The sequence below is a fragment of the Stylophora pistillata genome, chromosome 10, assembly GCF_964205215.1.
Source record: "Stylophora pistillata chromosome 10, jaStyPist1.2, whole genome shotgun sequence".
Lineage (NCBI taxonomy): Eukaryota > Metazoa > Cnidaria > Anthozoa > Scleractinia > Pocilloporidae > Stylophora > Stylophora pistillata.
In genome coordinates this window covers 11,875,165-11,888,690 of record NC_142528.1, presented here as the reverse complement: position 1 = coordinate 11,888,690, position 13,526 = coordinate 11,875,165, and the positions used below count along the sequence as shown (strand labels likewise).

General features: G+C 40.3%; 2 protein-coding genes across 2 annotated transcripts; both read right to left on the bottom strand.

The window, feature by feature from the left end:
* Positions 1-30: 30 nt before the first annotated feature.
* LOC148721814 (uncharacterized) lies at positions 31-5,591 on the bottom strand. Its single transcript, XM_088735946.1, has 6 exons — positions 5,167-5,591; positions 1,818-2,000; positions 1,558-1,599; positions 1,198-1,372; positions 213-340; positions 31-99 (listed from the first exon to the last, which is right to left on the bottom strand). Exons 1-6 carry the CDS (start codon positions 5,170-5,172, stop codon positions 67-69), a joined length of 567 nt encoding a protein of 188 aa, XP_088592072.1. The 5' UTR covers positions 5,173-5,591; the 3' UTR covers positions 31-66.
* Positions 5,592-9,287: 3,696 nt separating this feature from the next.
* On the bottom strand, positions 9,288-10,427 carry LOC111336091 (uncharacterized protein K02A2.6). Its single transcript, XM_022942123.1, has one exon. The coding sequence runs from the start codon at positions 10,425-10,427 to the stop codon at positions 9,288-9,290; it is 1,140 nt and encodes a 379-aa protein (XP_022797858.1).
* Positions 10,428-13,526: the final 3,099 nt, after the last annotated feature.

Genomic DNA, 13,526 nt, shown 5'->3' with positions numbered 1-13,526 from the left:
AATTTTTATTTTCCTAAATAATTGTATATATACATCAAGACAGATGAGTTCCATTGTTGCCAAGCATTATTCTTCAAATGAAGGGGTTCTGCTTTGGCCCTATCAATAACTTTACCAACCAAAGGAGGAAACTTTTGCCTAGATTTTTTCTGTGAGATGAAGGATGTTATTTTCTCACGCTTTGTGGCTGGTTTCAGAGTTGTTTTACTTACCTCTTCCTTCTTCTTTTCCACAGCAGCTGCCACTCTAATTCTTTGATTATAGTTCCATGGACCCCATTTGTCTTGTTTTTTTAAACCAAAATTTCCTTGAGTGTCGGTAATGTCACTTTTGTTGATGTCTGCAAATGGAGAAAAATAAGAGGCAGATATACTTAGTTCTCCTCCTAGAAAAGCCAAATATTTCATGTCATTGGGTAGCACTTCAAATTGAAAGGACACAAACTTTTCCTTACCATCAATTTCTACTGAAAACATATTCCCCTCAATTTCAGTCATTTGCCTTTCAAGCAGTGCCACATATCTGCAAACAGGCTCACAGTCTTCAGAGCAATTGGCCCCAAGTAAGACAAAGTTCTCTGCAGAGCTGCACACACGCTGACCACAGTTTAGGAAACTAACTAACCAAGCCAATGCTTGGTCATCCTTTCCAAAGGGTGCACCATCCCCCCCTTTGGCAACTTTAAAAGTTCCCTCTTGCTTCCCAAACCAGTTAAGCTTATCCTTCCTGTAATTGTTGGCACTGAGATAAAATTGTGCCATTTTCAACAATAGCTTTAAAAGGTCCTTGTATTTCCCATTAACTGTATCTTCTTCCTTGAGCCCTTGGCAAAGTGTTTCCCTTACATCATGTAAATCACCTGTGTCTATTTGATTAATTTTTTTAAGTGCCTCTTTATAGAAAGAAGTCTTGGTACTGGAAAGTTGCTCATGAATTCAATATGTTTTCTTTTAACCCCAGCATCATCTAAGCACATTGTTAATGATGTCCTTATTGAATTATACTTCTGCTTGTTTGCAATGCCACACCTGTACAAAATATTTACACTTCTAATAAAATTTGTTTGACTTTTCTCAAAAATATTAATCTTCTGATATACAATTTTAGGAATAACTTTCTTTGTGAACTTAGCACATTTTATCATTACATCACTCAATACTGACAATGGAGCACTTTCATTCAAAACTGCCATCAGACCTGCATATGCTGGTGTCATATTCTCAGCAGTGGCTCCATGCAACATTTTTGCAGCATTTAATGTCTGCAGCCTCCTTTGTCTTGCACTACGGCCAGGGCCAGAGATCTTCCCATCATCTCCCAAAATTGTTGGAGAGCGGGTCCTCCTGTCTAAAAGGTTGTCTGTAACAGAGATCTGAAGAAAACAGAAAATTTTTATCATGCAAATCTTCAGTTTCACTTCAGTGCATGACTCCACAGCAAGAGTAAATCGGACACCACTCTATTGATAAATTGTTCGCATGGAATAAAAAAGCTTTCTCCAAGAATATAATTTTCCAAAGAGTATATACCGGTAATATACGAGTTGAAGGTACTGACCTTTTCTTTCACATTTTTGTTATCCTCATTCACCAATTTTGCCTAAAACACAACAACAACATACGTCGAGTTTGGCTAAAATCAAAGAAAAGCAGAGAATTTCATGAGAATTTTCAAAAGAATTGCTCATTTCAGCAAATTTAGCGGTAAAAGGCACTTTAACTGCTTTCCGATTTATATTGTATTTCTCTTAACTACATTTGAAGATGTATGTGTGCAGGGTTAGGAGAATCAAGTATTTGATATTCAATCTTGTTTACCTTAAGCTCGAGTCGCTTTAATTTCCTTGCCTTTTTCGTAAACTCTTTATCACGGGCAAGGGCAGACACAAGGGCATCTTGGTTCCATTTAACCTCCAAATATTCATTCAAAGGAAAGCGATTTTTCTGTCCTTTCCTTGGCGGCATGTCGCCGCGCTGTTGCAACGCGTCTTTATCCACATTCTGTTGACAAAGTGAAAGCCGCTCGCTTAGTAAACCTCAAAATGCTTGAAAGTCCAGCAATGGTAGCCGTTGAAAAGTTCAGATATCAAGGAAACGAGACAAAAATAAAAAATTCTGAATCGGACAAGTCATCACCAATGAACGCATGATTCCGTAGCTTTGTCCCTTGCTTCTGGCCGTCTTGTCATTTTTAAGCTTAAATCTTTTTAAGATGCCTCAAAAATACGCTTTGCTTTACGACGCCATGACAGTCTCCTCTTTCCAACCAAAGGAAAACCAAAAATAATTCTACTATGCCGTTTTTAGTATGAAATTATAGCTCTTGAATGGAACTAGAAGTTGGTTCCAAATTTACCGCGCTTTGATTGAACCATAATTCATAGAGACCCTGCGAAGTTAACCATTTCCCGGCTTTGCGCCAGACCTCCCCACGGCCAACATGGCAGCGGGAAAAAAAATGGAAAAACATATGGCCAAAAAATACACCAGAAATCCCCAGCGTGTTACATTTTACAAAACCAAATATTACAGTCAAACAAAGTGAAGCATACTCTCAAGATTACTGTACATTAGTGAACTGATCATTTAAATATTGAACCAAATAGCCAAATTCATTCTAATAACATGCTAATCACTGTTCAAATGAGAGGTTGATTTCTGATTTGAACAAAGACCTGTGCCATTTCAAAACAAATCAAAGTGGCTATTGCTTTCAATATTCAAATACTTAGTTGATTAATGTTAATTCATTTTAAGTTTTCATTTGAATCCTAATTTTCATAAGCGAGTTAAATATTCAAATATTCAATTCATTACTCACAAGTGCGTGTTAGACATAAGACAGGGTAATGTCCAATTGGTACAATAAGTTATCTCTGGAAATATAAAAGGAAAGATCTAGAAATTATAAAGGATGATTATTTCGCAGATAAGTGATATACTGTGCTTATTCGACAACTTCATTGTCAAACATTGAGGAAGTCGTATGAGAATCTGCAGCTTGGGGAATTTCAAACTTTTCAACAGTGTCCATTATATTTCTGTGGATTTTAATGCAGAAATCTTAACTAGAGTTAAAAAGGAATAACTTGAAGGTACCATGTTACTTCTTTGGAAAGGGGAAATAGAGCAACGATGATAGTTTTAAGGGTACAACTGCTCCAGTATTTCATTCTGACTTGATGATGTTGAATCTGTATTGTCAGTATATTTTTTTTGTTAGAATTGTTCTGCTTTCATCTGCATCTATGAATTATTGGTTGAATTTACAACAAAGAAACAAGAAGTGTCTTGGAAGTATGTGTAAGCAAATAATTTGGTAGGTCTGAAAACATTTCAAATAAAATTAGATATTGATTAGGAGTGCACTGAGGACAACATGTGCAAGAAATGCTTGTATGAAGGTTGCAAAGACTTGTACCATTATCTTCTTGGAATAAAAATATTTTGCAGCATGTGTGATGACGAAAATGTAAGAACTTGCATGGTGCCTTCATGATCTGATGAAGAACACTAATAGCAAGAGAATGATGTAAAGTATGGCAACCAAAGAAATGTACCTAGAATTTTACACACAGGTAAAAATATGAACTTAACAGGCAGGTACTTTAGACTGAAGGCCCAGTTAAATGTACTGCAAGCACCTCCCTACAAAGAGGGTCTGGGGCATGCTTCCCCTGAAAATTTTGAAATTCAGGCTGTAGGACAAGTGCTTTCTTTGATTTTGGAAGGTAACTTTGGGGCCATTTGTGATTTTCCCTTCCACAAAAATAATCTCAAATATGTACGTCACCTGATGTACTAACTGAAATACATAACTGAGTTTATATTATTTTACATACATGAGAAAATGCTACTGGCCAATGAGCCTTTTACTTGAAAAAGGGATTGATTATTTGACTACTTGAATTGGAGTTGCCATGATCTTGTTGCTTGGTGTGAGACAATTGAAGAGAAGGGAGATTCAAACAACCAACAAATGAAACAGCATTTCTCTGAAGACTAGTCTGGGAAGCCAGAAGTTATTTAAAAGATCATACATTCATATAAAGCTAGAAAAATAACCTTGCCAGCAGGATAGAAGTGAGTGAAGTGAAGTGAAGTTAAGTGAATGATTCGATACCTTAATAGCAGCAAGGTCTGAATTGCTAAAGTCTACAGTATTACTAAGGTTGAGATTGGACGTCACCATTATCAGGCGCCTCTGGCAGCCGTTTTAGTCAATGTAACGACCTCACCTTTCCCCCACACATCCCACCCCAGGGGAGGACATCAATCACACAGAAATCTCGTGCGTGAGAAATTAACGTCTCCTACCCCTAACCCTGCAGGAGACGGGGCCTCCATTTATTCGTCCTTATCCGAGAAGACTAGAATATCTATCCATTTCATTGATGTTATAGAAAGGTAAGAAATTCTCCTCAGTTATTTTAAGACCATGAGTATTGGTCCAGCCAGGGCTCGAACCCTCTACATCCTGCACAACACAATCCAGCGCTCTAACCAATTGAGCTAACCAGGAGGTTAGCGATACTTTCAATCGGTTAGGGATACTTTCTTCAGCTGTCATGGTACCTACATCCTTGAACAAAAAATTACTCTTCCAGGTCTGAACTCTACCAGCAAGTCTGTCTGAGCTCTTCCATCAATGTTCAGCGAGAAAATTATCTGATCTGTGATGGGAGAGGAACTTCTTATCCTTTCTTAATTGGCTAGTGCATTTAATATCATACCAAATGGTTATCATGAACTAGTTGTTGTTTTGATTTTTCTGTTGAGTGATACATGGCAAATGATGTCAAAACGTGGTAAGCACAAAAAAAGTGACACCTAGAAGGGCAGTCGCACATTTTGACGCCACCTGTGATCTATTAATGCAAAGACCCAAGGACACATAGAATCCAAAAAGCAAAATGCTGTAATTGGTAACATCATCTGTGCGTCCGCCTTCCAATAGACCATGGGTGATAACCAATCAAAATGCGTGTATAACTCAACTTATCACCGGTACTTACAATGCTGATTGTGACGAGCACATTGTCCCACAGGCGGCCCAGGCTCTTTTACAGTGGATTATTAAAGAGTTTGTATAGTGCTTTAGTTAGACTTGCTTTTGAGCTCCGCAAATATAAAGTTGTGTGAAATAATCAAAGAAATAAAGTCTTACCTTCATACAGAGTAGTCTGTGCTGTTCTTGTCGCGATTTTAGGCCGTTTTGCTGTGTTTCCGCTCAACGCCCTAACACTACCAAGTAAAAGGGAAGGCAGAAAACCTGTCTCACACACGCTCGCAAAAATCGCTCGAAAAACACACTTAAATACTTCCCATTGAATCGAAACTTGGCAGCACGAAAGCAAAATAGTTTCCCTTCAAGGTCATCAAAACAAATCCCACAAAAGTTGGGTTGTCGAGCAACCAGCCCAGCGAAAATCTCAAATTGACCGCCATTTCAACGCCGTTAGAATGCGCGTCCGTCAAAACCTGTGCAGTTAAAAGTCCGTTGTGAGGCGGTCAGCCTGGACACTAGCAAAACTAGGCCCAACGAGTAGCCCCACGATATGAATGATTCAGTCAGAAATAAATACCAACCCACACGCGGAGTGACTATTTTGCTAAATGGCTATTGTCAACCGTGGCCAATGTTTAGCAAAACAGCTAGCCATTTAGCAAAATATACCCTCCACTTGTGGGTTGGTATTTATTTCTGACTGAATCATTCATATCGTGGGGCTACCCGTTGGGCCTAATTTTGCTAGTGTCCAGGTTGACCGCGTCGTAACGGCGTTGAAATGGCGGTCAATTTGAGATTTTCGCTGGATAGGTTGCTCGACAACCCAACTTTTCTGGGATTTGTTTTGATGAACTTGAAGGGCAACTATTTGGCTTCCGTGCTGCCAAGTTTCGATTCAAGGGAAAATAATTAAGTGTGTTTTTTGAGCGATTTTGGTGAGCGTGTGAGACAGGTTTTCTACCTTCCCTTTTACTTGGTAGTGACAGGACGTTGAGCTGAAATACAGCAAAACGGGCTCAAATGGCGACAAGAACAGCACAGACTACTCTGTATGAAGGCAAGACTTTATTTCTTTTATTATTTCACGCAACTTTATAGTTTACGGAGCTCAAAAGCAAGTTCAACTAAACCACTATACAAACTCTATAATAATCCACTATGAAAGAGCCTGTGACAGAGCCTGTGACAGAGCCTGGGCCGCCAGTGATTGTTCTCACAATCATCTGCTTAGCCCCATAGCAACTTTGTGTTCTGAAAATATGAAAAAAAAAAAAAAAAAAAACGCTTAGAAACAAAATGTGCATAGTTATAATCATTTAGCAACTACTTAAGAGAAATAGGAATGCCTCAATGTATTCTTGGATGAAGTGACCACTTTCACTGGATCGAGAACTGTCTGTTCATGCAAGTTTCACGGAAATTCTATCTGCAATGAACCGCACTAGTTACTACACCAGTAAATGACAGTTTTACTTCACAAACGTTTTACCTTAGGGATTTACGAACAACTTAAATTCTTGCATCACTGAAATTTCGAGTAAAAACCCCAAGAAAACTGTTACTTTTGCGCGAACATGAAAGGCAATTCAGGAACACTATAGCTTTAGTGGCCGCCATGTTGGATTCGAAGAAGCTGAAAAGACTGGTAAGGAGTATTCCCAACAGAGGACTCGTGGCAAGAAAATGACTCGTTATTAATTCAGTCTTGCACCGTTTATTATTGTTTGGTAGTTGTTCGGGTTAGATTTTTTTCTACTCTCAGGGCTGGTGCTTTAAGGTGCCTCGTTACTACTCGAGACTGCCTTTTTACCTTCGCTAACGTGGAACGGTGTATCAGAAAACAACCTTGCGGTAAAGTTTGTTTGCATATTTGATGCAAAGCTAAGGAAACGATGCAAGGTACACACGCACATACGTAGATAATCTCTAATTTAAGAGTTTTTCGAGTAATTGTCGCGCATCAAAGTAATAATAAGAACTCTATTTGGGGAGAAAGACAGACAGTAGAAGAAGGTGTCTGGTACTTCCTTACAGTAAAGTGGGTAAACAGGGAGCAGGTGGAGAGTATGAGTGAATGATTCAAACAAGACCTCCTTTAAGTAAGGGTGCAACTTTGAAAAAAGGGGCTGAGCTCCTTAAGTGGCTTTAACTCCAGTATGTTCCCAGATGTCATCAAGACGCTTTCGTTTCTTTCTTTACTTCTTTAGGTTTTTCGTTGTTTCTGTTATGCCATAATTTCAGCATACTGTGTATAAAAATGACTTAGAGCGTATATTATTGATTAACAATATTATACTGTATGCAGCAGCTGCAGTACTAAATGAGAATAACCCCTAATGACGCCGCAAGCAGAATTCTAAGTCCTTTTATTAACTTCGTAAAATAAACGTCCCCCATGGGTGGAATTCTTAATTTCCATAGCAAATCCAACCAGTTATCGCCTAAATAAATGCTTACAGCTACTACGAGCGCAGAGGAAAGTTAATGTCCATCCAAAGACAATTCGAATTAAAAAGAAATAGTTCAAGATGTTCTATTCATACGATTGCAAGATAATACTGCATTCTAGCCTGTTGGAAAAAGCTCGCACAGTTTCGAGAATTAAGTATTACTAGCCGGTGAATAATTCGTCAAGGATAGCCTAGTGTAACTCCTTTCTTAGCGAGTAAAAAACTTCATGTTGTTGAGACTATTCAGTACATACGATCTTACTGCTTGACGAGTCAAAAGATACATCCTTTAAATATCTATTTGATATGTCGGATTCACAGAAAGTAAGGTTTACGTAATCAGAGTACAAATAAAGACGTAGTTAACACAATAAACAGATGCAGTTGTGTTGTGCGTATTACAAACAAACAAAAATGATGTCCAGTGACAATGAAACAAAAGTGTAAATTAAATTGTTAAAAAAATTTCTTTTCTCAATTGAACGTTTGCACTTAGCTAACGTAATGAATCACTCACGGTATGAAACATTTCTAAATTCACATCAAGATGGGATTTTAAGGAAAATAGGAAAAAGGAAAGAAAAGTCGTGCTCTCTGCTAACTTTGAACTTTTTTCCGCTTGATTTAGGGGCCAATTATGACGATTTTATATATTATTGCGTTCCACCTTGAGGGCGTTTAAGCCTCTTGGAATACCGCCTAAAAAAGTTCACAGAGCCCTTTTAAACATGATTACCAGTTTCCTCATGAATAACGAAACGAAATAAAGGCTTCGTTGTTAAAACGAAAAGTATCTCCTCACAATATTGAGCTTAAACACTAAAAATAAAGCGAGTCGAAAGGGATCGCCAAATTGAAAATACATATATGTTTTTAGAAAGGCTTTGTTGTCAGCACTGACACTATATCACATGAGACCAAACTGCTTAGTCAGGCGTTTGGACCATAGCCATATGTTATGCACGAGTCGATGTCACCCTTCACCACTGTAGTATCGAGAGTATCAATCTCGAACAGAGCTAAAGTAAAATGAACTACAACGCGCTGCTTGTAGTAAAAACCTTACTTTTTAATAAAACTCTCTCTCCGCAATCACGTGATCCAACATGATTGATTTACGACATTATATCCCTCCTTTTTTTCGGATGAGAAGAACACAAGGTGACTAACTGCATTTTAAGTGATAAACGTCCTAAAGTTCTCAACAAAACAATATCCATCGTTCAGTAATCAAAGTTCAATAATCAACATTCAAGCTGAATTTAAACTGAGATCTCTTTTCCTTCAAACACTTCATATAATGTCAACGTTCTCAGAGAATCAGAAAAGTTCCGTTTCCAGCCTATTTCTCATAGATGATTTGTACGTAGTCTGAAAACCTGACAGGAGGTTTGATCTGTCGTTTCGATCGTCTCGGCAAGGCGTCAGCTTTCATTTCGGATGGATATTGTGTCTTTTCTTCATCTTTCCTTCCACCATTCTCTTGGCAGGGTGCAAGATGTTTCGGAATAACTTTGAACTGCGATGAATTCTTCGTAACATTCTGTGAGCAATTACTCGCTGCGACCATGGTACCTTTCTGTTCCTCCACGATGAATGGTTTTGGATTGTATGGAGTGCTGAGGTTGTTCTGTTTGGTTGTCTAATAGATACAACTTCTCCTGGCTTAATCTCTCGCTCTTGAGCATGCGCTTTGAGATCAGCATAGACCTTCATTTTCTGCTTTTGCAGAGTATCTCTCTGGGCGATGCTAGCTGACGGATCTGGAAGTGAGCATCGTGATAGCTGGTGTTGGGTGATTGCTAACTCTGGTATTGTGGTCTTGAGTTATCTGCTGTTTAGGGCTTCACTTGGAGACACATTGATGGTGGAGTGAGGTGTTGCGCGATATTGCCGTAAGAACTTGTACAACTCTTGCTTCCAATTTTTGCCTTCTAGGTGAGAAATTCTGATATGCTTTTTCGGGGTCTGAACCAGTCGTTCTGCTTCTCCATTTGCTCTTGGCCAATAAGGGATGATCCGTCTGTGCTTGAATCCTAAGTAGTCAGAAAAGTTCTTAAATTCATGACCATTAAACGGTGGACCATTGTCACTTTTCAGGACATAAGGAATACCTTGTCTTGAGAGTATCGCATCAAGTTTAGGGATCATAACTTTTGCTGATGTTGAGGTAAGTATTTCTACTTCCGGAAAACGGCTCAATTCATCTGTTACTACCATGATGTAGTCACTAGATGGGAACGGTCCAGCAAAATCCGCTGCGACTTCTTCCCAAGGTCCGCTAGGGAGTGACGTCATTCGAAGAGGTTCAAACGGTGGTGACTTGGTCGATGCGGCTTGACATGAAAGACAGTTTTTGACCTTCTCTTCTGTTAGTTTGTAAATTCCGGGGAAACACACTTTGTCTCTGACGAGTTGCTTTGTTTTGACAATCCCTTGAGGATTACCATGTGCCAGGTCTACTGCTTTACTACTGAGGGTAAATGGTATCACAATTCTGTTTCTTCTCAATACTAGTCCATTGAACACTGATAATTCTTCCTTGAGCTTCTTGTATTTCTGGTCGTCTGAGACATTCCATTGGCCAGTTTCCACAGCCTTGATGACAGCTTGCATTTCTGCTTCATTTCTGGTTTCTTGTTTTATTTCTTTGAGTGTCATTGCTCTTGGTACAGCATTAGAGCATACATAGCTGGCATGATCTTCAGCCAGATTTTGTTCCTCTGGTGCTGTGGGACACGGATGTCGGCTCATGTAATAAGCAGGGTTTTCGGCATCTCTTCCAGGCCGATAGATCAGCTGACAGCCGTGGGGCATGAGTCGAAGTTTCCACCTTTCCATTCTTGGGGAGGTTTGCTTCTGGTTCTTGAAGATGCCAATGAGAGGTTTATGATCAGTAATAACAGAAAACTGGGCACCATAAACATTCAGATGAAACTGTTCCACTCCCCATACTACGGCAAGCATCTCTCTCTCTCTCTCTCTGCTTAGAAGTAGTGAATTTCCACGTCGCTCAAAGCACGACTCGCATAACCAAGAATTTTGCCTTCTTGTACTAACAGTCCACTAAAACCAGTTGGACTCGCATCGACAATGATTTCGGTCTTATTTCTTGGATCAAAGTAAGACATAACTCGATCTCCAACGAGAGCTTCTTTCAGCTAGTCCAATGCATTTTGTTCTTCTTGCACCCATTTCCAAGGGTTATCCTGTCGGGTCAGCAGGCGCAAAGGAGTCGTGGTTGTGGCATAGTCTGATATGAATCTGGACACGTACTGCGCCATACCAAGAAAAGACGTCAGTTCACTATGGTTCTGAGCAGGTTGTACCTCATGGATTGCTTTAACTTTCTTTGGATCAGGTCTAACACCGACAGAGCTAAAAATGTGACCATAGAACTTGATTTCAGTTTTGGAAAACGAACACTTGTCTTTGTTCAGACGGAGGTTGTTTTCTTTAAGCCACTGTAGAACACCACAGAGATTCTTGTTGTGTTCTTCCTGGTCTTTTCCAAATACTATGATATCATCTGAGATGCTTTTACTTTCTGGGAGGCCAGTAGGGAGTTCCCTGATTGTTTCCTGGAGAATTTCTGACGCTGCATTAATTCCGAAAGGCAGAAGTTTGTATCTTCTTAGGCCAGCATGTGTACTGATGGTTGTGACATGACGGCTTTTAGGTGATAACTCAAGCTGGTGATATCCTGAGGACAGATCTAATGTACTGAAAAGCGTTGCACCATTCAAATCAGCAATAAGGTCATCAATGGTTGGTATGAGTTGCCTTTCCCGCTTAATTGCTGGGTTTGCCTCACGCATATCAACACAGATTCTAACTTCTCGTGATTTCTTGAGGACTACAACAATTGGACTGATCCAGGGAATGGGCCCTTCAAATTTCTGGATGATGTCGAGTTTCTCAGGTCTCTCAAGCTCTTTTTCGACATCGTCTCTAAAATGGAATGGAATTCGTCTGTGGGGTTGCCGTCGGGGTGTAACATCGGGGTCAATGTGTAACTTCACTTGTTTGTTTGGTACTTTCCCTATGCCTCCAGACAGTGATTTGAACTCTTCTTTTAGAGACTCCGGGTCGTCTTTGTTTCTTTCAGTGACGGTGGCAGTATTAATAGAAACTGCAATCAGACCTAGTTTTTTCGCAGTGTGATAGCTGAGAAGGTTTCCGTTTTCTCCTTTAACAACAATCAGCTGGGCAGAGGTGCTGGCGTGGCTGGATTTCACGGTTGCAGTGAGGATTCCCAGGGTAGGACGAGGGAGTTGGCGTGAAACATCTTGGCGTGAACAGGTTGCAGGCTTTCACTGCCGTGACTGTTAATTCTTTGAAAGGTTGTTTCATCTAGAAGGTTAACAGATGCACCCGAGTCGATCATCATATTCACGTTTTTTCCATTGATTTGTAGCTGACATATGGGTGGCTTCTTGTTTTTGTGATGGTCGACAGTGTAAACGTACTCATATTCTTCATCATAAGTTAGACCAGTTTCCACGGAGGCCCCGGTACGAGGTTTTGAACGACAAACATGAGCAAAATGGCCAATTTCCCCGCAGGTCTTACAGATTTTTCCTTGCGTAGGACAGGGATTTTTGTGAGGTGCGTACCCGCCACAGTTGCCACATTTTCTAGGAGATTTGCCTTACTTATTTCCAAAACAACGATTGCGTGACTGTGTGTCACGCCGGTCGCGCGGGCGGCTTTCCCGATTCTCTTCCTTTCGTTTGATTTTTTTGACGGCTTTGAATTCGCCTCCGGTATCTTCTACGTCTTTAGCTTGTTTTTCACTAAGTTCTAATGCTCTTCCTAGACTCAATAAATCTTCTCACGTTGGGTTTTCACGTAGCGCTCGGCGTCTAAGCGAGCTGAAACTGCACGTCAGAATAATATGTTCTTTAATTTCTTTGTTTAACTGCCTCCCGGCTAGCTCAATTGGTAGACCGCCGGACTGTTGTGCGGGAGGTGGTGAGTTCAAATCCGGCCGGACCAACAATCAGGGTCTTTAAATAACTGAGAAGAAAGTGCTGCCTTTGTAATAATATCTGCAAATGGTTACACTTTCTAGTCTTCTCGGATAGGGACGATAAATGGAGGTCCCGTCTCACTAGCCCTTGTATGTGATAAATAAATTTGTGGGACGTTAAAGAACCCACACACTGTTCGAAAAGAGTAGTGCACGTAGTGCCCGGTGTTGTGGTCTATCTTTGTGGAGTGTCTATCGAATGGATGGGGGGGGGGGGGTTCTGCGCCTTTGAATATTGTATAGAAAAGGCGCAATATAAATAAGGAATTCATTCATTTGTTAACATCGCTGAATTCGCAGGTTCTCGCGAGTTGGCGAAGCCTGGTGGAAAAACTATCGAGCGATTCACCCTCTTTCTGCTTCGTATGGCGAAAATTATATACTTCATATGTGGTGTTGACTTGTGGGGAGAAATACTCGTTAAGTTTTACGACGGCTGTGTCATAGTCGCCGTCTTCTCCAGTGTTTGGTAAGGTGTCGAATGTTTCGTCTACGTCGGTGCCGGCATAATGCTGCAACAAAGCCCGTTTCCTTTTCGCAGCTGTGATGTTCATTCCTATAAGCATTCGTTCTAAGCGTCCTAACCATCTTTTCCATCGTGGACCTGCACTGCCATCGGCATGGACGTCGAACGGTGGAAAACTTGGTAGCGAAACCGCCATGAGGTCTCACAGAGTTGAGCGCGTCACAAACAGCACGTGCTTTCAAGAAAAATTTACACAGCGAACTCTTCAATGAAAATCAGTGTTGATGTGAATATTGACGGTGGGATTCTTGAATTTTTACATCCTCGTCGCCAAATGTAGTATCGAGAGTATCAGTCTCGAACAGAGCTAAAGTGAAATGAACCACAACGCGCTGCTTGTAGTAAAAACCTTACTTTTTAATAAAACTCTCTCTCTGCAATCACGTGATCCAACATGATTGATTTACGACATTACAACCACCATGATCAGTTAGTCACTAGCCACTCAAATATTTCTTCCTAATGATCACAATGGCAATCAGCTTACCAACTTGTGTGGACGGGAAAA

Bases quoted from the DNA above. Each gene is read 5' to 3' on its own strand.
- LOC111336091 (XM_022942123.1), bottom strand. From the start codon at position 10,427: ATGCTTGCCGTAGTATGGGGAGTGGAACAGTTTCATCTGAATGTTTAT.
- LOC148721814 (XM_088735946.1), bottom strand. The intron at 1,373-1,557 runs GTCAGTACCTTC...TGTTTTCTTCAG, and splicing joins ACAAAAATGTGAAAGAAAAG to ATCTCTGTTACAGACAACCT. The intron at 100-212 runs GTAAGTAAAACA...AGTTATTGATAG, and splicing joins TGGAAAAGAAGAAGGAAGAG to GGCCAAAGCAGAACCCCTTC.